This window comes from Sinocyclocheilus rhinocerous, unplaced genomic scaffold (assembly GCF_001515625.1).
Source record: "Sinocyclocheilus rhinocerous isolate Xijiao unplaced genomic scaffold, SAMN03320098_v1.1 scaffold368, whole genome shotgun sequence".
NCBI lineage: Eukaryota > Metazoa > Chordata > Actinopteri > Cypriniformes > Cyprinidae > Sinocyclocheilus > Sinocyclocheilus rhinocerous.
This window is the reverse complement of record NW_015664681.1, coordinates 1,466,449-1,489,061: the sequence shown is the minus strand read 5'-3', so window position 1 is coordinate 1,489,061 and position 22,613 is coordinate 1,466,449. Positions and strand designations below refer to the sequence as shown.

Below are 22,613 nucleotides of genomic sequence, written 5' to 3'. Positions count from 1 at the left end.
TGTGTATGTTAGACTAGTTTAAGTGTTTATGTAGTATGTTGGACTAGTTTAAGTGTTTATGTAGTTAATAAAGTCTTACTTGTATCACACTTGACGTTGGTCATTGTTTGCTCATAACTGCAGATTTATGCTACAGGCTCTGTGTAGAGTTGTACAGTAAGAAAGTTATTTCCCTTAACCAGGAAATTAACGTTCTTAGAATTGACAGACAGTTGACCCTGAGAGGTCAAGTAAATATCTACAGCGGATCTAAATATTTATAATTAATTATAACTAGTTATGATTAATTATTCATATTTCCCCATGAGCTGATTCGCTACAGCGTGTTTCAATCTCATATCTTGTATATCTGCCCCTCTCATTTTAGCTGTTTTGGATGGCATGGAGCGGCTCACCGCTGAGGAGATGGATGAGCGGCGTCAACAGAACATGGCCTATGAGTACCTGTGCCACTTGGAAGAGGCTAAACGGTAAGAGACCAATTCTCCATTTCAGCCCCTCTGCACTTATATTAATTCATGACGGGTAACACAGAGTGTTTCGCTTCAAATAGCAGTTTAGCTTTCAGTTGGTGGTTGTTTAATGTCTCTGTGATGAATGCCTGTCACATGATTGTGGGTGTCTTCACTGCATGTCCCAGCAAGACCCACTACAGTGAATTTCTATATAACCCAGACTCTCCATGAAGCTCTGAATTCTTATTTCAGTCTATGGCTTAAACCCTAAAGAGATAGTTCACCCCATACATTCTGTCACCATTTACTCACCGTCATGTCATTCCAAACCTGTATGACTTTCTTTTTTCTTTTGATCATAAAAGAAGATATTTTGGAAAATATTTCAGCTGTTGTTGTCCACACAGTGGAGGTCCAAAACTTAATTGGAAAACATTTGTAAAAATACCTTCTTTTGTGTAATGCAGAAGGTTGGTACAACATGTATATAAGAAAATAATGACAGAATTTTCATTTTGGGTGAACTATTCCTTTAATTAACTCAGATTGCAAAGAAAATGAGATATGAGAGAATAATTGTGCGGAAAAAAAATACAGTACCGTTCAAAAGTTTGTGATCGGAAAGATTTCTTGTTTTTCAAAGTCTCTAATGCTCACCAGGGCTGCATTTATTTGATAAAAAATACAGTAAGAACAGCAATATTTTGAAATATTACGATTTAAAATAGCTGTTTTCTATTTTATTGTATTTTAAGATGTAATTAATTCCTGTGATGGCAAAGCTGAATTTTCAGCATCATTACTCCAGTCTTCAGTGTCACATGATCCTTCAGAAATCATTCTAATATGCTGATTTGCTGCTCAAGAAACATTTCTCATTATTATCAAAGTTGCAATCAGTTGTGCTGCTGTTTATATATATTTTTTTTTTTTGAAAATTGTTATACATTTTACGATTATTTGATGAATTGAAAATTCAAAAGAACAGCATTTATTTGAAATAGACTTTGGTAAAATACATGTTAATACTGTCACTTTTGAACAGTTTAGTGCATGAATAAAAGTACATATGTGACCCTGGAACACAAAACCAGTCTTAAAGGGTTAGTTCACCCAAAAATAAAAATTAGGCTGTGTTTTATTCACTCCCGATGCATCCTAGGTGTATATGACTTTCTTCTTTCAGACGAATCCAGTCGGAGTTATATTAAAAATTGTCTTTGATCTTTCAGGCTCTATCGTTGTACTCAGCGGGTGTTGCATTCCTTCTGTCCAAAAGACGTGAAATAAAAAGCACCCTTCCACAAAAAAAAGTGTCTCACACGGCTCCGGGGGGTGAACAAAGGCCTCCTGTAGCGAATCGATGCGTTTTTGTAAGAAAAATATCCATATTCAAAACGTAATAATCACTTGAATCTAGCTTGCTCCAACAGTTGTATACAGAAGCAGTTCCGGGAGGATAACGTATGAGGTCAGCGTTGCGCATGCATGACCTCATACGTAATTCCCCCGGAACTGCTTCCGTTTACAACAGTGAGCGCAAGCTAGATTCAAGTGATTATTACGTTTTGAATATGGATATTTTTCTTACAAAAACGCATCGATTCGCTACAGGAGGCCTTTGTTCACCCCCCGGAGCCGTGTGAGACACTTTTTTTTTACTGTAAATATATTAAAACTTAATTTTTGATTAGTAATATGCATTGCTAAGAACCTCTTTGGACAACTTTAAAGGCGATTTTCTCAATATTTAGATTTTTTTGCATCCTCAGATTCCAGATTTTCAAATAGTTGTATCTCGGCTAGGGGTGGGCGATATGAGCTAAATAGTCTCTTATGCTCACCAAGGCTACATTTGTTTATTAAAAATACAGTAAACACTGTAATATTGTGAAATATTGTCAATTTAAATTATCTATTTGAATGTTTTAACATATAGGCTACTGTATTCCTGTGATCAAAGCTGAATTTTCAGCATCATTACTCCAGTCTTCAGTGTCACATGATCCTTCAGAAATCATTCTAATATGCTGATTTGCTGCTCCAGAAACACTTCTCATTATTATCAATGTTGAAAACATTTGTGCTGCTTAATATTTTTGAGGAAACTATTTTTTCCACAATTCTCTTATGAATATTTGAAATGGTCCTTTGTGTCAGAGCGCTGGAGTTCGTCAGAAGTAGAACGCGGCATCACTTTTCACTTTACTGTCATGGATTTGTATAATCTATATAATTTGTATAATAAGTATATTCATAATCTGCTTTACGTTTACCTACTACTACTGATAACGGAGCACTCAAGCGGGTACTGCGAGTCATGTTGAGGTCCTTAAAATGTGTCAAATTAATATTTTGCGTTCAATTATTTACTTATCAGGCAAGTGGCATGATAAGATGGAAAATTACCCAGTGTAATCTTTATCACTCTGCAGAGGTTTCTTTTGCAAAATAATCTGCTGACTGTACACTATCCCTCAGTTTGGGAACCACTGGTGTAGGCAATTTATGCTCTATTTGGTCTGTTACGATGCTTTGTATCTGTTACTAATGCCTGTGTAGTACGGCGTTGCACACAGAGGACAAAAACGTTCAGCCTCGACTCTTTATCGTCATTTGTGTTCAAATTTGCAAAGCGTACCAAATTGAACAAAACAATATAAATGCAAAATTTGAATTCATGAATATATAACGGTATCCACGGTATAGCAAAATCCATATCATGGAACAACATAATACCGGTAGTCACGTTCATACCGGTATAGCTCCCACCCCTAATCTCGGCCAAATATTGTCCTATCCTAACAAACCATACATCAATGGAAAGCTTATTTATTCAGCTTTCAGATAATGTATAAATCTCAATTTCAAAAAATTTACCCTTATGACTGGTTTTGTGGTCCAGGGTCACATTTCTTAAAAAAGAAAAAAAAAATCTTACTGACCACAAACTTTTGATTGGTAGCATCAAATAAGCTAATGGGTTGTGGGTGATTGTCATGGTGTTTCTTTGTGATTGCTAATGCGTTTTAGTGATTTGAAGTAGGGATGCTCCGATCCGCCTTTTTCGCCTCCGATACCTAGGGTTTGGTATTGGCCGATACAGATACCGATCCGATACCAGTGAAGTTTTTTTCCCCCATTTAAATAAATGTCTCTGTGTGTGGAACTGATAATCATTCTTTCACAATCTACTAGATACAGACTACTTCATTATAAAGAAAAATAAAATAAACAATAAATATGAAAAAATATAGGCCTATGTATATTTATAATCTATGACAAAAATTGTTCATAAACTAGGTTAGTGGATAATTCGGCAGCAAAAGTTATTCTAGAAAAATCAGTGTACAATCATTTTAGAAATCCAAACATTTAGTGAAAAAACAATATTTTGTGGGGAGCAAATAAAAGTGTTGGACTAAATATGGTAAAATGTTACACATTGCAATTTATATTATAAAATCCATTCATTGGAGCCGATACCCGATATGAATATCGGATCGGCGCATCCCTAATTTGAAGCATGTTGCTGCTGTGGTTCCAAGGGCATTCTAGATCATTTCTTGGTCCAGTTTGGTTGACTTAGAAAAGTAATAACACACCTCTCATTAACAAGTCACACATTTTGAAGAACCACAAAAGATGTGTGGTGTGAGGACACAGCAAAGTTTGATACTAAGTGTAGAAGTCTCTTCTCTGCTGTATTTATATTTTTGGATCTTTTGGAGGTTATGGAGGCTATGGCCTGTCAGTGCACTCATTACATACACACACAGACACATCAGTGGTGCAAGAGGAAGTGAGTCAGTCCCTGTTGATTTCAGTATCTCACTCTGTAGCTGTGGCAACATGGTTGTCATAGAGACTGGTTCCGGTGTCTGCGTGTTTGTGGGAATGAGTGCGTGACATAGTGGGAGAAAAAGAAACTCCACTGTATTCATAGTGGGCAGATAAGTTCAGAATAGTCCTAGTCTTATATTAACGTTTTAGGTGTCCTCATTTGTCCTGCTGTAATATCACATCTCTACAGTTTGACTGCACTTTAATAAATCAGCTAAAACACCAACACCGTTGCTACTCTTGACGTCATTTATCAGGCTTTTGCCTGGAGGACGAGATAAAGTTTTCTTCTCAGGCCTTGTTGAGTTGACAGTATTTGCCTTCGGGCTTGATTCAGAAATGCTGGAATGCTTGGAGTTTGCAGTGATCATGACGTGCAACAGTCTGTGGTATGATGGGAATTTCACAGGTTTATATGCTGTGTCTGAAAGCAAATGCTTGTGAATTTGTGTTAGTTGTTAGAATACCAAAGTGCAGATATTTCCAAAATGGCTTTTATCGTTGGTTTATTTCCATATCACTGTCTGCTATAAAGCCTGAAGGCCTGCTCTGTGTGATGATGTGCTCAAGTGTGTCTCTGAGCTGTGCAATGCAAATTCTGCACCTACAGTATTTTGTACTCTCTATTTCTATCTTTCAACTGTGCCATTTCTTATTTTACACTCTTATGAAAAATGATAATCTAAACCAGATTAGGGTTCTTCTGCTTGTAACAACAGCAGAACCTTTTCATAAGGTTCCATAGAGAACCATGCTTTGAAAGTGCTATAACTTAAAAAAAAAAAACTAAATAATAGTTATTATTAGTTTTCATATTTAAACATTTTAATTTTTTAACCTTTTTATTTGTCTGGGTCCGTTAACACCCTCTAGCCTCTATTACATTAATAAAGCTGACAGCAAGTTGTGCCAATTAGGGACTTTTTTAACAAAAAAAACCAATAATAAACATAAAACCCCAAGAGCAAGTTCCAGTGAAATATCTTCATAATCCTCTATTATCTTTCATTCTTCACAGATGATGAGGTTGTGAGATGTGGCAGCATCTGTCTGTGTAGAAATAAACATTTGTCACAGTGTGTCTCTTCCATTTGTTTAAGTAAAAGCAATTTTGTTTACGAAGACCAAAAGTAGCCTAGATATTGTGAATGGTCAGTATGTAAGCCCTTTAAAATAATAGAATGAAAATGTAATATAAAATGGGATAGCATTAATGTAACTAATGTATCAAACACTAGCTTGCTCTTTTATTCTATCTTTCTATTCTATCTGTTTTCTTTTTATTTATTATATAATTTAAAAAAAAAACTTGCTACGTGTACTGCATTAAGCTAACTGAGACTTGTTATAGCACTTGTATATCATTGCCCTTTTGTTGATTTTGATTGCTTCCATTGTCCTCATTTGTAAGTCGCTTTGGATAAAAGCGTCTGCTAAATGACTAAATGTAATGTTTTTGTGACTGTTTGTGCCATGTTTATACATAAACCCAAGTAATAATCAAAAACTCTAACCCTAAACTTAAGCATAGAATGGTTCTTCAGGGCAGTATGTTTCTAAGTTGAACTATTAGCCTAATACATGTAAATAGCAATGTTTTTTAAAAGTGTATATGATCTCATAATGTAATTAGAATATTGTGAGCACAGCAGAAGGGGAACTGCTGTAAAATTGGGTTTAAATAAGGTCAAGAAGATGCATGAAGGTCCGGACACAAGGTCACAGCTGTGCAGGTAGAGCTAGTAATGGATTACCCTTGGGAGTCAGTCATTTTTGGTTACCTAGCAGTTCAGATGCTTTTTGTTTTGTTTGTTCATTTTACAATTTTGTCTAGTGAAATGTTCTTGGGGAATGTTGTCTAACATGTCTCTGGTATGCTATCTATTCAAAGTCATGCCCAATCCAATGTCTCCTGCATGGTCTTCCAAGAGAAACATACTTAGGTGATCTGATGTGAATCTACTGTAAATAACCTTGAGTGACAGAAAACAAAGATGGCTTTGTGGGTTAGGGTTGCATGATTCATAAAAATAAAATTGAATTCCCAGTATGGCAAAGGATGTGATTTAATGAAATTAATACATAAATGTTTGAAAATTAGTTAAAATTCGAAAATTAATATTAGAATATTAGTATTATAATTGTACAGTTGCATATTATTTTTCTTTAAATACCAATTTTTTCTTATTTTTAATGTTTTATAACAATGTAGTCACTGTGATTATATATCAGCATTTTTGCCAAATTGTGTGGTCCCACAAACACATGGCCCCTTTACCATAATTTTTTGGGTAGATATGATGCTGCTAAAAAGAACATTATTTTGTGTATTTGGTGTAATGAAATGTGTTTATGCGGTTTAAAGTAAAAAAAACACAATATTTTCCACATACTGTACATTATTGTTTCTCCTCTATGCCCCGCCTTTCTGAAATGCGTCGATTTTTACAAAGCTCATCGGTCTGAAAAGTGAGGTGTGCTCTGATTGGCCAGCTATCCAGTGCGTTGTGATTGGCCGAATACCTCAAGCGTGAGACGGAAATGTTACGCCCCTCACATACTGTTGATGTCGTGTCCGGCCGGAGCGACGAGACATAAACATTAAAACCCATTACAAACGAGGCATTTGTTGCATCCAGTGGGGACATAATTATGGATTATAATGACTTATACTGTCTTTTTACACGTTGCATTGCGTATCGTGCCGCGTAAACATAAAACCATGTCTGCATTTGTGATCGGAGAAATGACAAACAACAAGCGCTACTCTACACTGCCCAAAACTCACTTTAAAGAAACGGTCTTTGAGCAGAGACGCATTGTAGGCTACTCTGCAGGTTCAGGAAACGGTCCTCCATTGCATCACACACGGCGGCTAGAGTGAGCGGAGCCCGGCGGGCTTGAGAACGGCGTGGCCGGCGGATTTGACGAAGGAGCGGCGTGCGGGCTTGCGGCAACCACATGTGGCGACCCCGGGCTGGACTCCGCTTCACGTGTTAGAACGAGCCGTTTTAGGTAGGCGTGGTTGACTCTTAACTTTTATAAAGAATATCTCTTTGGATTTGAGACTTTAGTCTTTGCAACTTTACAGATCTTCTTTATGCACCAAGAGCTTGTAACACTCCAAAGAGAAAGGAAAAATTTAAATCGCATCATATGACCCCTTTAATGTATTATTTAGTGGTCGACCGATATTGGTTTTTTGACAGCCGCTGCTGATGCCGATATCTTGGAAAGCAGGGTGGCCGATGGCCGATATAAAGCCGATATAATTTTATTTATTTTAATTAATATTTAAGAAATTTGAAATCATTTGAAAATTTATTAACTTTGGGCATTGGGAATCACATTTTTTTCAAATAAAGCCAAGGTAACACTCATTCATATGGGTAATAAAAAGAATAATATACAAATATACAAAATTGACAATGTTTGCCTTTCTATTACTAATAATATAAAAGCAATCGTTATTATACTTTTTTGTATAAATTTTTAATTCCTTTGTTTAACAGTTCTATCTGATTATTAGACAGACGTATTAGATAATCCGTATTAGACAGAACTGTTAACGACGACAGCGAACAAGAGGGAGAATGTGAGTGTTGTTTGCTCAGGTGCTGCTGTTCTCAGCGCCGTCAAAATAAAAGTCCAGCGCGTCCACCTCTAACGCATCGGCCAAACAGAAAAACTTATTGGCCGATGCTGATATTTGAAAAATGCCAAATATCGGCACTAGTATTATTATATGTGTAAAAAACATTTTTAACTTGGTTTTTAAACTTAAAATTCTACACTCAAATGTGTTGAGGCAATAAGGAAAATATTACTTTATACATGATGGTAGTGGTCGACCGATATTGGTTTTTTGACAGCCGATGCCGATATCTTGGAAAGCAGGGTGGCCGGTGGCCGATATAAAGCCGATACAATTTTTTAAATTAATATTTAAGAAATTTTAAATAATTTGAAAATTGATTAAAAAATAAATGTGTTAAATAAACATACTTATACTTTAGATGACAAAGTATTTTTCACAAATAAATAAATATTTAATAAAAATATAATTTAAAAAGAAGTAAACACTGTAACCAACAGGGCACTCAGTATTCTGGGAAGTTTGTGTGCATTAATCATATTTTTTTCAAATAAAGCCAAGGTAACACTCATTTTACATACACCACACAGTGAAAATGACATGAATATGACAGTGGGCAAATGCATAAAGCGCAGCATAATTGTAAATCACGAGTTTAAAGTTTGTCGATCGCGCGTCTCCAGTGAAGCTGAACTCTCCTCCTGTCCGCATTCAATTCGCACGGATCGACCGTCACGCAGAGAGCACGCGATCATGCAGGATACAAATGCATACTTCACAAGATCTCACAACTGGATCCGACTAAGTTTGCAAGGTTTTTGAAATTAGATGTTCATTAGACAAGATTTGTTTAAATGATATAAATGCGTATTTGCTGAATGCTGACGGCAAACAAGAAAGTATTATAATGTTTGCCTTTCTATTACTAATAATATAAAAGCAATCGTTATAATACTTTTTGTATACATTTTAATTCCTTTGTTTAACTGTTCTATCTGATTATTAGACAGACGTATTAGATAATCCATATTAGACAGAACTGAACAACAACAGCGAACCAGAGGGAGAATGTGAGCACTGTGTGCTCAGGCGCTGCCGTTCTCAGCGACGTCAAAATAAAAGTCCTGCCTAGAACGCATCGGCCAAACAGGAAAACTTATCGGCCGATGCCGATATTTAAAAAAAATGCCAAATATCGGCCGATATATCGGCCTTGGCGATATATCGGTCGACCACTACATGATGGTTGCACCACATAACATTTACATTTTTTTTTAAAAGGGGGAAAAAAAAGAGTACCTTTTCTTTAAAGAGTACTTTTGGAGTATGTATCTAAGAACTTGCCATGTTTTAAACTAATTTTTTAAAAGATTTTTACTTTATTGTTGAGGCTCTTATTTGCCATTGACCTACAGGTCAACATTGAAGTGTAAAGCATGTTCTCTGTATGAAATCTCTGTGTCACGAGGTCAACAGGCAGCTTGCTGTAGTTTTTCGAAGTGTTATGCAAACCTCTCATTTCGACTGCTGTTAATTGTAGGTTTCTGTTCTGTAAATATGGAGAAGAGATCGATGCTGAGGATACAGGGAAAGAGAAGCATGAGAGAGGGTTGTGAGAAGATAACCAATGGTGTATATGTGTCAGCACAGTTGTCCATGAGGCAGTATGGTTCACCGCTGCTATTACTGGCATTCACGCTGGGATGTGTGAATATTTGGTTCAGCCCTTCAGAACTGCCCCACCCCTCTCATAACTTTCTGAAGGTGTAGCCTATGTCAGATTCCTCGGTTATTTTCTTGTGCTAGTATCATGTTAATACAAAGTGGTTCATTTCATGCTCTTTTCCTCAAGAAAAATATTTAGATCAGATATATTAATATTTAGATTCTTTTATGGCCATTACAGCATCTTATACACTTAAATTGATGATTTGTTCCAAAATGGAACACTTTGTTTTGAAAAGCATTGTGTTAATTTATGCCTCTGTCAGACTGATAGCAGTTTTATTGCTGTAGGTCACCAGGTCAATGTACTGTTGGTCAATAGTAGGTGTTCCTGCATCTGCATATTATTGGTGGGTTGCCTAACTGGCCAAAGCTTTTAAAAATCCTATCAAAAATTGTTTTGACAAGGAATCAGGAATTTTCTACTGCTAAAATGAATATACACTGTAAAACATATTGTTTGTTTAACTTAAAGTAACATGGTTGCCTTAGAGTTCATTGAAAATGCGAGTCATAAAGAAAGCGATTGGTTTAATCAACAGAATCCTAAAGTATTACAACATTAATTATTAATTAATTATAATGATTTTAATTATAGTTAGAATAATTATAAGTTGATTTCACAAAGAAAAAAGTTCTTCAAATCATGAAAATTATTTTTTACAATGTAGGGGACAGTATTTGGATATAATTTGCTGCTGCTCATCTTTTCATGATAAATAACGATTATAAATGCACTCATTTGTAATGCTGACAGGGTTTTCCACGTCATTTTTTATTACATCACTATGTGGGCAACTTGCTCACAGTAACAGTAACTTCTCAATGTCATTCTATTGGCCGCTTCATGTCGCTGCTCATTTGCATAAAGTTATACTTGTCAATGCATTTATGGACACGCCCACATCACTTCACTCCACCACAGGTGCTGTTGTTCATGTCACTGGAAATTGTAATTTTTCATTGAAAATGAGTAAGGTTGGGTCACTTTATTCCTGCACATAACTGTCAGTTTGATGCCATTTAGGCTCCAGTTTCCAGCTGAAATGCTGCTTTCCACCACAAAATCCTGAGACCTGAATACTATTTTCCGCTATTTATTTTTTACATTTTCATGAGTGGTAAAATTGAGGCAGACTGAGAAAGGTCAGTTTTAATGACAGTTTGCTAGTCTGTCCAAATGTTTTATTAAATTGCCACACAAAAACAGTGACCTGTTTCTCTTTTTACAAAAAAACACTTCATGCAATTTCCTGTTGAGCAACAGGTGGTCTTAAATATGCTCTCAAGTGAAGAAACCCCTCCTCTCTCTCTCTCTCTGTGTGTGTGTGTGTGTGTGTGTGTGTGTGTGTGTGTGTGTGTGTGTGTGTGTGTGTGTGTGTGTGTGTGTGTGTGTGTGTGTGTGTGTGGCCATCTGTAGGGAATAGAGCTGTAATATAACAATACAGGGGATGTGGGGAACTGTGCAATACACTGCCGCTTCCTTACATCCTTTTAAATTTGCATTAAAACACAATACAACTGTGTCTGCATGAAAAACTCACACTATCTTTGTTGTAAATGAATGTTATAGATTTTATTGTGAATGATTCATCCGTGTATATTTTTTTTAACCTTGTAATGTTTAATCAAAACGTCATAACTCCGGTGACTTCTCTATGGTGATGTATGCAGTACTTCTCCAATCAACTGCAAACTTGCATTTATTTTCGAGTGCAATGCCAAAATCTCAAAATCCAATCAATAACCGATGAATTGAACCAAGTACCCACACTGTTTTTTTTTGTTTTTTTGACAGCATTTGAATGTACTTCAATAACTGTTGCTACTTCTCTTTCATTGCTACTTTTAACTCTATGGACTGCATCTGTGGTAGGCTATTGATTTACCCCTGAAAATGATTTGGACTTGTTTCTTAGTTAAAAAATGTTTATGTTTAGGCACCTCAAATTCAGTTTAAATTCAGGAGTCCTTATCTGATACCATAATGATTCTCAATGAAATCTCAATTTTTGTCTGCAGAAGTGTAAAGCCATTTTAGGTGTCTAGCATGTTTTATCGTCATGCATCATGCAGCTTGTTTCCTTGGCTCAACCTGAAGTCTTGTTCCTGAAAGTATGTTCACCCCGTAGACTTCCATTGCAAGTGCATCACTGTAAACACATTTCTTGTTTGTTTCAAACTGAAGGATGTGGCAGAATCATTCTGTGAGTATAACCTGCATGTCACAGATGTTATCAGTGGATGTTACCCAGAATATTCCTGTACAAGTGTACAGACTCGGCTGTATATTGTATGCAACATATGGCTGCAGTGGCAGCACTGCTAAATACTGCATCAGTAGTGATTCGGCATATATTTCGCCAAGGTGATATTGTTGGCCTATATTTTAATTATGGACATTAAAGGTGACATATCATGAAAATTTGACTTTTCCAGGTTTTAAGTGCTATAATCAGGTCCCCGGTGCATCTACCAATGAAGGAAACATGAAAAAGATTAACCCAGTAACTTTGTTTTGGTAAGCCTTTTTCTGCAAGCGTCTGGAAAAATGAGCGCGTCTGATTTCGCTCCCCTAGTGACGTTGCAAAGGGAACTCATTATAATATTACCGCCACTTAATCTGTAAGTTTCCACCCACGACGCCATCATTTTGATTTAGCAAGCGACAACGGTGTACTAGTTCTAATGCCATGGCGAAAGTTTGTGCAAAACATGCAAACTGTTCTGCTTTTGGCTGCACAGACAAGCACAGAACACTGTTTACAGTCCCAGCCTCAGAGGAGACAAGAGAGCAGTGGATTTATTGATTTATTTACATTGCTGCTGCCACACAGATCTAACATAAACATACAATTTATTTCCCAGCTGTTTACCTTCACAGACATAACCGACTGTTTTTGTAACTCATGTGTGTTTTTAACGTAAACTTGTGTGTGAATGAGAACTTAGTTTAGTACTCACATGCTGTGACAGCCGCTTTCTGTCCGTGTGCTTCGGATGTGTGCACTCAGAAAACCGTATATCAGAAGTCTAAACTAAGACGGTTTAAAACGCATGATTTCAGTGCGATAAACATGATAATCAGAAAAAAACATATGTTTTATAGCAGGTACGAGCTGTAATGGCGCAGCTCTATTCTGGAAAAGGGGGCGGGGAGCAGCAGCTTATTTGCATTTAAAGAGACAGGCTGTAATACAGCGTGGTTCTGCTTCCACTCCAAATAGGCATTTTCAAAATGATATAATAAATTATCTGTGGGGTATTTTGAGCTGAAACTTCACAGACACATTCTGGGGACACCTGAGACTTATATAACATATATTGTAAAAAGGGGCATAATATGTCTCCTGTTTTACTGGTTGGTCAATAAGTGTCGGAAACAGGACTTCTATCATTTTGATAGCTCTGAGAACCACCCAACTGCAGATGCACATGTGTTCTCATTCTCCATCTTATTTTACTATCTTTGTTTAATAGTTTTGTCTAAAAATGGAAAGGCAAATACTATAATATTTCTTATTATACAGAAACATGAGATCATTGTTCATTATGTGATTTGCTTTAGTACGGCTCTCATTCACTGACACATTTAACAGCCTCTCCCTTGTTTGGCCAGGAAAGAGCCCACGCCTCTGTGTTTGGCCGCCCCACCCTTCATTACCCGCTGCTTTCCCTCAGCAATTCCTTCACAGGTGCTCTTCCCAGGAAAATGGCAGTGTCCACTTTGCTTTGACTTTAAGAATGATTGCCTTTAGTCAGTATTTTTGTTATCAATCAGAAGTTACTTAATTTTTTTTCTTTGACGCATGCTTAATTTGGACTTCTTGGGGCTAGTTGTTGCTTTATCTGACATTTTCTGTGAGAATATGTGGGAGTGAGGGAGCCCTTTTTTTTCTCTTGAAACACATAAATACTGTACAGGATCTCTTGACCCCTGGGTCACAGCTGTGATATCAATGAAACAAGCACACACTAAGTCCATTGTCACACTAAAATGAGGAAGGGGAGACAGCTCTTTTTGAAAGCACAGCCCCATTTTGATGCCTCATCTTGTCTGTAATGTTTGGGTAATTGGAGATTTTGGCTGCAAGGTCCATTTCCTCTGCTCCAAATGCTTGTAGCAGCCCCAAAAGTAGGATATGAGGGCACTTAAGCTCTTAAAATGATTGAATGCCATTGCATCGGGTAACTAAAATAAGTAATATTTGCTTTGATATTAGGTTTGTAACAATTCACAATGCAATACAATTCACTATACTGATTTCACAATACCATTTTCTCACATTTTTTTAACAAATAAGATAAATCTCTTCATATAAACAAACGGAGGCTTTCCCTGTGCTCTTTCCATTTAAAATTAGAGGCAACCACTGCATTTTAATACTGATCCAAACGAAGATACTGCATACATGCAGCATGAGCAGTTTTTAATCTAAATTTTTACAAGATAGTTTCTATAATTTCAAAATTTGATGCAAAAACAGAATGGTCTGACTTTAGTTTTATAAACTCCTACATCCAATTGTATAGCGATTTGTTTAACATCTCAACCGGTTTGAATGGTCACATATTTGCATTGATATTCAACTGGGTCGGGGTACATTGTTACATCCCTATTTGATATTTTAAGAAATATAGCACAAACCCACTTTTCAAGCAGGATATTTAGCAATAAGATGTTTGGTTGGATTTTAAATACACTGTTTCGAAACTTTCTGGTGTCCAAATATGACAAATTTTGTGTGACAATATGAGTAATTTTTCGATTATTTCACATTCATTTGTTGTTTTGCATTTGTTCATAAAATAAGATCAAAGATCAAACAACAGGACAAATACAATATATGAAATATTTTTATGCCTGTTGAACAGTAGCATTCAAGTACGAAACTGAATCAAATGTAAAATAAAACTGCATAGCTATATGAATTCAATTATATGCTGATTTTTATTTAAGCTACTGAAGTTATTTAGTTAAAAACAGTGAGTAATTTTCGCTGTCTTTTGCTATTTGATTAACATTAGGGACCCGGACCTCAGCAGGTTTATTAGGCTGTTGTCACTTTAAGACCTGATGCACAGAGTCAATATATTAATACACATCCGATCTCTATCTCTACTGTTTATGTGAATACTCACCAAGATGGCTGTGTATGAAATGTCCATTTAAAATTATATGCTATCTGAGAAAGGCAAATTTTTAATAACTTGAAAAACTTGCTTAATATCTTGAAGCAACGGTGTGGATGTGATGTATGTGTGATGTGTCAACAGTTAAAACTCTACACTTGAAAAAGACCCAGATGAAGACTTTGCAAACATGAAGCGGTTCATGGGGGTGTTTCTGGGTGAGTGAGTTTCAGACAGCGGCTTCCTGTTGAGAGGTGAATCGGCTCAGTCTGTTAGTGTCTGTGGCACCTGATCATGGAGGTCATCCTGTCATTCCTCCGCTGCAGCTGAGCATGTAATGGAGCACTTGGCTACTGCATGCTGTGAAACGCTCTCTTTCTTTATGCCGGGGCTTTTCCTGTCTTTATCTTTCTCCCATAATCCAATCTTTTTTTGATATGTTTTTAATGGTTACATGAGGTGAAATGTGGTTCTTTTAGTTTTTGCTGTCACAGTGAAAGACTGCTGAGAAAGGGTGGGTGAAAGTAGGTGTGCCTGTGCCTTTCTCAGCATAGTCAGATATTTCAATGTGGTCAGATAAGCTCCACCACTGATTTGCCTGTGCTTTGCCCATCTGAACTGGTGCAGATGCAAGAATAAACATGTACAGCTGGTTGTTTCATGGTATAGTCTGTTTTTAGTGAGATTAACATTTAGATCATATTCATTAATAACAGATTTGAGAACCGCTGCTTTTCCGTAGTCGATCTACAGTCTTCATCGGTCTGTCCAAGTATATGTGACGCAATGCGTAATCGAATATTTGGAGGATTAAATGGACATCGTGGTCACTTGTTGCGAGTCAATTGTTACCAGTTAATGTGTACTTGCTGGATAAAGCCGTGCTACAGTCACATTTTCTTGGTCTGTTTGTCTTGCAAAATAAGACGGGTATGATTTTAAATGAGCTAAAGCATTTACATGACTTTTAAAAGAGAAATTCTTGCTTGATCTAACTGAAATCTTTTAAAAACTTTTAAATTGCAAGTAGTTTTGATCAGATGCAAAGATCTAAGGGGATTTTTAAACCGGATAATTTGTAACGACTTTTGTTGTTATTAAATATTCTTAGATTTTTGTTGTGCAGATTTTTCAGAGTAATGCTAAAACTGCTTTTTTATTTATGTCTTTTTTTGTAGGCTGAACATCTTACAGATTCTGCAGGGGAAATGTAAACTTTATTAGCGTAATTGTAACTGGCTGTAACTGTAAATGCTGGAGCAGTGGTTGTATGGACTCCCATCTAAAGGCTCCGCCCTCTCACGCAGTGCTGTGATGTGATTGGTGGAGTAACTGTCTAGGAGTTTGCCTTTGAAGTTTTTTTTTGTATGAGTGAGGAAGTGACTGTTTGTGGTTTGCAGCTGTGAGGCTGGTGAAAAAGTGCAGTTAATGTGTTGATATACATTGAGTCCCAGTCAAAATGATGTTTACTGATAACACTTTTACTGATGAGTGATGGTTACTAATGAGTATTTTGTCCTGTGATTGTTTTGCCTGAAAGGGCCTTATCTAGGGCTGTAGCTATCGATTATTTTAGTAATTGAGTATTCTACAGATTATTCCATCGATTAATCGAGTAATCGGATAAGAAGTAATTTTTCTTTATTAAAGAGCAATACTGAATATACAAGAGATAATAAGATAGATCTCTTAAAATAAACAACAGATTTTATTGCTGAAATTGCATACATTAATAACCGTGAAAACTAAACCCATTTAATGCATTTAATTGCCAAATTACATTCAAAATGCAAATACAAATATATCAATAAAATAAATTAAATAAGAAATTAAATAAAAAACAAATCAATTTCACATTACTTTAAAAAAGGTTAACAGTGTTTTTACCTTTTATGGGCATTTTACCTTTATAAAGCCATTTTTCTATAAGTGTGCATTATCTTTTGAGTCAAATTCTTACATTTAATCAGTCAATTAGAATAAAAGACATTTGGGCTGTTACCAAATGATATCAGTATCAAAATTCATCATTGCAATGCAGAGGAAACACAGGAGCTGCATGGGATGAATTTCCCACACAGAGGGACATGAATGCATTTAACCTGCAAATAAAGATACTTTAAATGTCAAATTAAAACCGCCAGTAGGTGGCAGCAAGTCACTATTAAGAAGTGAGTCATTGCAATTGAACCGAATCATTTAAACGGGTGATTCATTCAGGAACGAATCACCGTCATGTTGCTCAGAGACGCAAAACAGCGCTGTGGCTGTTTGGATTTATTAAATTTTTTTTGGCAAAATAAAGCAAAAACAGGCAATATAGGGTCTAAAACGTAAGTCTCATAATATTACCTTCTTGTTTATTGAACTGTTGAATAAAATCACGTTTGTAATCATGCTGATTTTAGAGGTGAAACCTGGCACTCTTTGTGTAATATTGACTAACTTTCTTTCTGTGGTATTTTTATACACAATGGCGCTTAGTCTTTCACAAAACATAGCAAACGTAGGGACATCATAACTAGACACCATATTGATTTATGATCTTAAATATGTCCAGTGCTTTTTTTTGCAGTCTATGGTTCAGCGTTTATCGGTAATAATAATCGGTGCGTCAGTAATAATGGTCCGTGAGGAAACACGGTGTTCCGTGTGTAGTTACAGTAAATGGACTAAACGAAGCCTCGAGGACAATAATTTGCCTCTGATTTTTTGTATTCGAGTTGCTCGAGGTATTCGAGGAATCGTTTCTTATTATACTTCTTTTTCATTTTCTCACTTATGTTCATCAAGGTTAAGTTTTTTTTTTTTTTTTTTTACATTTCTTTCTCTTTCTTGGAATTAAATATGTTGTTTTTTGTTGCTGTGACTTTAAGACTCCTATATAATGCCCTCTTCTTCAAGTGTAACGGGGCTCACTGATGGGTTACAGATGTGTCTGGTCCAGTATAGTTTTTAACTGTCCTATCCACTGTCCCAGAATCACAAAACCATCTGTGCTGAAATCTGCCTCTCAAACTGTTAGTCAATCTGCTGTATAACAGTAGCTGTTCTTCTTCCTTCCTCATTACCGCACTGTGGACCAAGTATCTTAACACTGATTATGTGCCATGTGCAAGGTCAATTTTCTGACTTCATAGATCTAAATATGTTCTTTTTGTAATGGAGAGGATGATTTTCATTCTTAAAGTCACAGTAGTGTTTCATAGTAATTCAAATCAGGGCTAGGCGATATAGCTATAGAATGAACTCTGGTTCATTGGATGAACCAATGAATGGATGAACTTAGCAGCACACATGTGGTTTTGTTTACAATTTCTGGTTCACTTGCAAAAATTTTTTGTAGGCTGAACATCTTACAGATTCTGCAGGGGAAATGTAAACTTTATTAGCGTAATTGTAACTGGCTGTAACTGTAAATGCTGGAGCAGTGGTTGTATGGACTCCCATCTAAAGGCTCCGCCCTCTCACGCAGTGCTGTGATGTGATTGGTGGAGTAACTGTCTAGGAGTTTGCCTTTGAAGTTTTTTTTTGTATGAGTGAGGAAGTGACTGTTTGTGGTTTGCAGCTGTGAGGCTGGTGAAAAAGTGCAGTTAATGTGTTGATATACATTGAGTCCCAGTCAAAATGATGTTTACTGATAACACTTTTACTGATGAGTGATGGTTACTAATGAGTATTTTGTCCTGTGATTGTTTTGCCTGAAAGGGCCTTATCTAGGGCTGTAGCTATCGATTATTTTAGTAATTGAGTATTCTACAGATTATTCCATCGATTAATCGAGTAATCGGATAAGAAGTAATTTTTCTTTATTAAAGAGCAATACTGAATATACAAGAGATAATAAGATAGATCTCTTAAAATAAACAAATAATTTTGTTTTCTTTTTAGAAAAATTTACATTATTATCTGTGTTTTTTGTTCTGTCACTGTCATTCTGTTACACTGTGGAAGCTTCTGTCACGAAAACAAATTCCTCGTATGTGTAAACATACCTGGCAATAAAGCTCATTCTGATTCTGATTCTGATTCACCCTTAATTTACAGAGAAAAGAAGGTCTGGAAAAAATCTGTAGATGGAAAAATCTCCATACAGGTTTTTTTTCGTTGCATTTTTCTTTTTTTCTACTTGTTACTTTGCACTTTTTGTTAGAAAATGTTTATTTACTATTTATTCAGGTTTTTTAAGGTATCTAATGTTTTGATGCTTAATTTCCATGATCTAAATATTCTTAAAAATTAAAAGTTTGTTGTCATTTGGAAGTGTGTAGGCCTTCTTGCATTATTATGCTGTTACATTATGATTATACTGTATATTCAGTGGCATAAAATGGTCTTTAAAATGACAATAATATCGCTTATCACAATTATTTCTGGGGCAATATATCGCACAACAAAAAGTTGTTATCGTGACAGGCCTAAAATCAACATTGTATTTGGTCCGGACCAAAGCAAGTGAACTAGCAGACTTTCCTGGTGTGAATACACCCTAAGATTTATATCTCAATATTTTATATGATGTTCACAATATTCTGTCATTTTATATCATCAGCAAAATTATTGATATTCAATGTGTCATCCAGCCCTGCTTTAAACTTATTCAAAAAGGTTGAGTAAAATAGGCTATAACACGAGGGCTGTGTGATTTAATGTTCTCACGATATGAAATATTTTTCTTGGAGTGTTTCAAAACAGAAGCGGAAAGCCCTTGTGTGTCTTCCTTGGGAGACAGTGAGGTCACTCTCAACTCTTATTGGAATGACCTGTGAACTGTGCGGCTTCAGTCTTCCTGTGTCACACTGAAAGGAAGTCCTTTGTAATAGATGCTGTTACACATTCTCAGCTACGGTCTCAGTTATTTTTGGCTTAAGTTTGAAATGTCTCCAGATTGTATGATGTAATCCATGAATAGTTTCATATATGGTAATTATGGAATTCAGATTTTATTTTGTGTCGTTCCTAGGGCCCGTGAATATCATTGACTTGGGTGTGTCTCCTCTGTGTGTGTGTGTGTGTGTGTGTGTGTGCGCGAGTGCAGGCATGTCCGTCACAAAGAGCCATTGCAGAGTGAAAAAGAGAGGCAGAGAGAAGGTTGTTAGGCTGCTGCTATCAGTATGTGTCCTGTGTGGGCACTCACAGATCAGGTAGAGGTGTTGGTGTTGTTATCCAAGGCCGTAACCTTGTCTTTGATTTGTTTGGCCCTCTCAATGATTTTGACATTGATGAGTGCTGTTAGATCTCTGAGGCAGACCAGTATTTTGGCCATTCCTATCTAATAGGCGAGACTTGTGCCCCTCAATGTTATGGCCCTGCTACAATGTAATTTCCACCACATTTTGGATTATGTATTGTGCATTTTGCAGTGGTGACATAAAATGAAATTTTAAATATGGAATAAATGGATAGTGCTTTGCAGTCCTCCATCTCGTGTGCCTACTGACGACAAACATTTTTCATATCGGTTGAGTTCGATAATTATCACAGATTTAAAATTATTTCTTTCAAGTTTAAAGGCTGATGTTTACTCCTAAGTGAAAGTTGTAGAAACCAGGCCATTACTTGTGGTTTTAAACTACTCTTTATGGTCAGAACATGACAAAAACTTTTGAATTCTTTACACTTTTCCAGCCATTTTTCCTTAACAAAATAAATATCCTAATATAAAAATTAATTCCTTCGTTTCTTCTTGTTCTAATGAGTGATATTGTTTCAAATCATGAAACAGGTTTGTGTTGCCTGACTTTGATGACATGTATCTTCATCACAGTTTGCAGTGCAGGCTGCAATATTAATATTATAATTTTTTTCCCTTTTAGAAATGCACATTAGACAGTAGCTTGAGTTGACCGTAGTAGTAGCTTTAGTTAGGATGTAGATGTAAATTTATGTTCATTATCAAAACCAGTAACATCTGTAAAATTGCAACAACTTCATTTTTATATGTTGAAATGTAATTATTCTGACTGTTTGAGTTTTATTAAAATTAACTTTTTTGGTCTTCCATAGTAGCATGCATTTAGGTCACCACAGTTAAAACCAGACATATATACCTCAATACCATGGTAAAAATGTAACTACTGTATATGGTTTCTAGGTTGTTTGTAGGAAAAACAGTAGTATAAATACATTTAGTATAAATGCACAAATACTATAGCTTAATCTAAAAAAATACTGTAATTATATCACATTACTCCTTTAATACATTTAATACATGTCTAAATTATTAATATAAAAATTTACTTTAATATCCCACATTTGTGCCACAATACCATGGTGCAATTGGTGTTACTACAGTGAATCCATGATAAAGGATGACGATTTGTAGATTGAAAAGCCTTCTGACTGTATCGTTGCACACAGTGTTTCTCCTGTTTGTCAGCGCTGTTTCATCTGGCTTTAAAGTAGCTTCTGTCACAGAGTCATTTGTGTTTTTCGCTGAATTCAAGCACTTCACACTGGATCTCACAGCGCTGTTTAGTGGTCGTGTGACCAAGACTGATCAGCGAGTAAACGCATCTGCTCTAGTGAGCTTGCACTGCGCTGCCTTTTGAACTTTGAGCTGAGCGGATAAATGGTCCATGTGGTGCGGTTCAAATGACTAGCGCTGTTTAGTTCCACCTTTGGCGCATAAACATTATATTGAACATTTATCAAACTCTTTTTATTATTTTATCAAGCAAAATTATATCTTGATAATTATTGTTATCATTTTATCGATAAGGAAAAAGTGGGAAAAATTATAAACTCATGTCAGGAGGAGAAGCCAACTCCTGAATAAAGAGTTCAAGAGCTGAGGAGCTTTGGAAGGCCAATCCACAGTCCAGCAAGGCTCACTGTGGAATGACGAGAACTGTGGGTACCTATTGCAAAAATAGTCTTTTTGCTTTGGCAGCAGAGATTCTGATGACACCTCATCTCAGTCTGCTGCTGTTTGGGATGAGGATGTTGATTGGAGTACATAGGATGATGGCTGGAAGGAGACAATCGACTGTGCTGGAAAGCTGAAGAGCCAGTCAAATGTGATGTGCCCACTGCCTAAGATCTCCTGTAACAGCGTAGGCTGCAGTGAATGCTTGGACGAGTGGGATGACATAAATGCATTGGTAAAGGCAAAGATGGACACCACAAATTTCCTTTACCATTTTTAATGTCCAGCAGCATGTCAAAGCCACTATTGAATGCTAGGATGAGTGGGATGACATATATGCTGTTGGCTCTTGGGCTGACAAGCTGGAAAGCAGGTTAGAGAAAAAAAGGCAGCGAAGAAACCCTGCAGGCTCATAAGGCATCTTTATCTTTTTAACCTGTATTTGTAATGCAATTCTACACCAGGGGTGTGGACTCAAGTCACTTGACTCGAGACTCGACTCGGACTCGAGTCCCAAATTTGATGACTTGCGACTCGACTTAGACTTTGACAGCAAGGACTCGAGACTTGACTTGGACGAGTAATAGCATAACTTACGACAAAAGAACAGAGATAAAAAATAAATAAATAAATTACATGATTCGTCTAGTAAGCGATCTCCGCTCGTGAAAAGCGCTGCCCTGCCCGTTTGATCGCCGCCCAGCAGACACACGGAGCGGGCATGAGAAACGAGAGGCGTGGCCGCGATCACTTCACTGGTGCTCGCCTCATCATCACCGTGACCAGGTGCAACAGAATTATTAGATAAACCTTGATTTAATCTAGATTTTAAATTAATCACTGCAAACCATTCAGCTATAATTTGAACAAGAAAAATGCACATTAGGCCTAATGTCTGAAGTGAGCAAGCGGCAATAGGCCTAATGATCGTCTTCATGAGTTTGTCTGCATCCATATTGCATGTTTCCTCTCACTTGTAAAGTATGCTTGCAGT

General features: G+C 36.5%; 1 protein-coding gene across 1 annotated transcript in view; it reads left to right on the top strand.

The window, feature by feature from the left end:
- LOC107730269 (ras GTPase-activating-like protein IQGAP1) overlaps positions 1-22,613 on the top strand; it is a 68,597-nt gene that overhangs the window by 14,047 nt on the left and 31,937 nt on the right. The window contains exon 2 of the mRNA XM_016541050.1: positions 368-470. Coding sequence (XP_016396536.1) covers positions 368-470 — 103 coding nt within the window. The remainder of the gene's footprint in view (positions 1-367; positions 471-22,613) is intronic.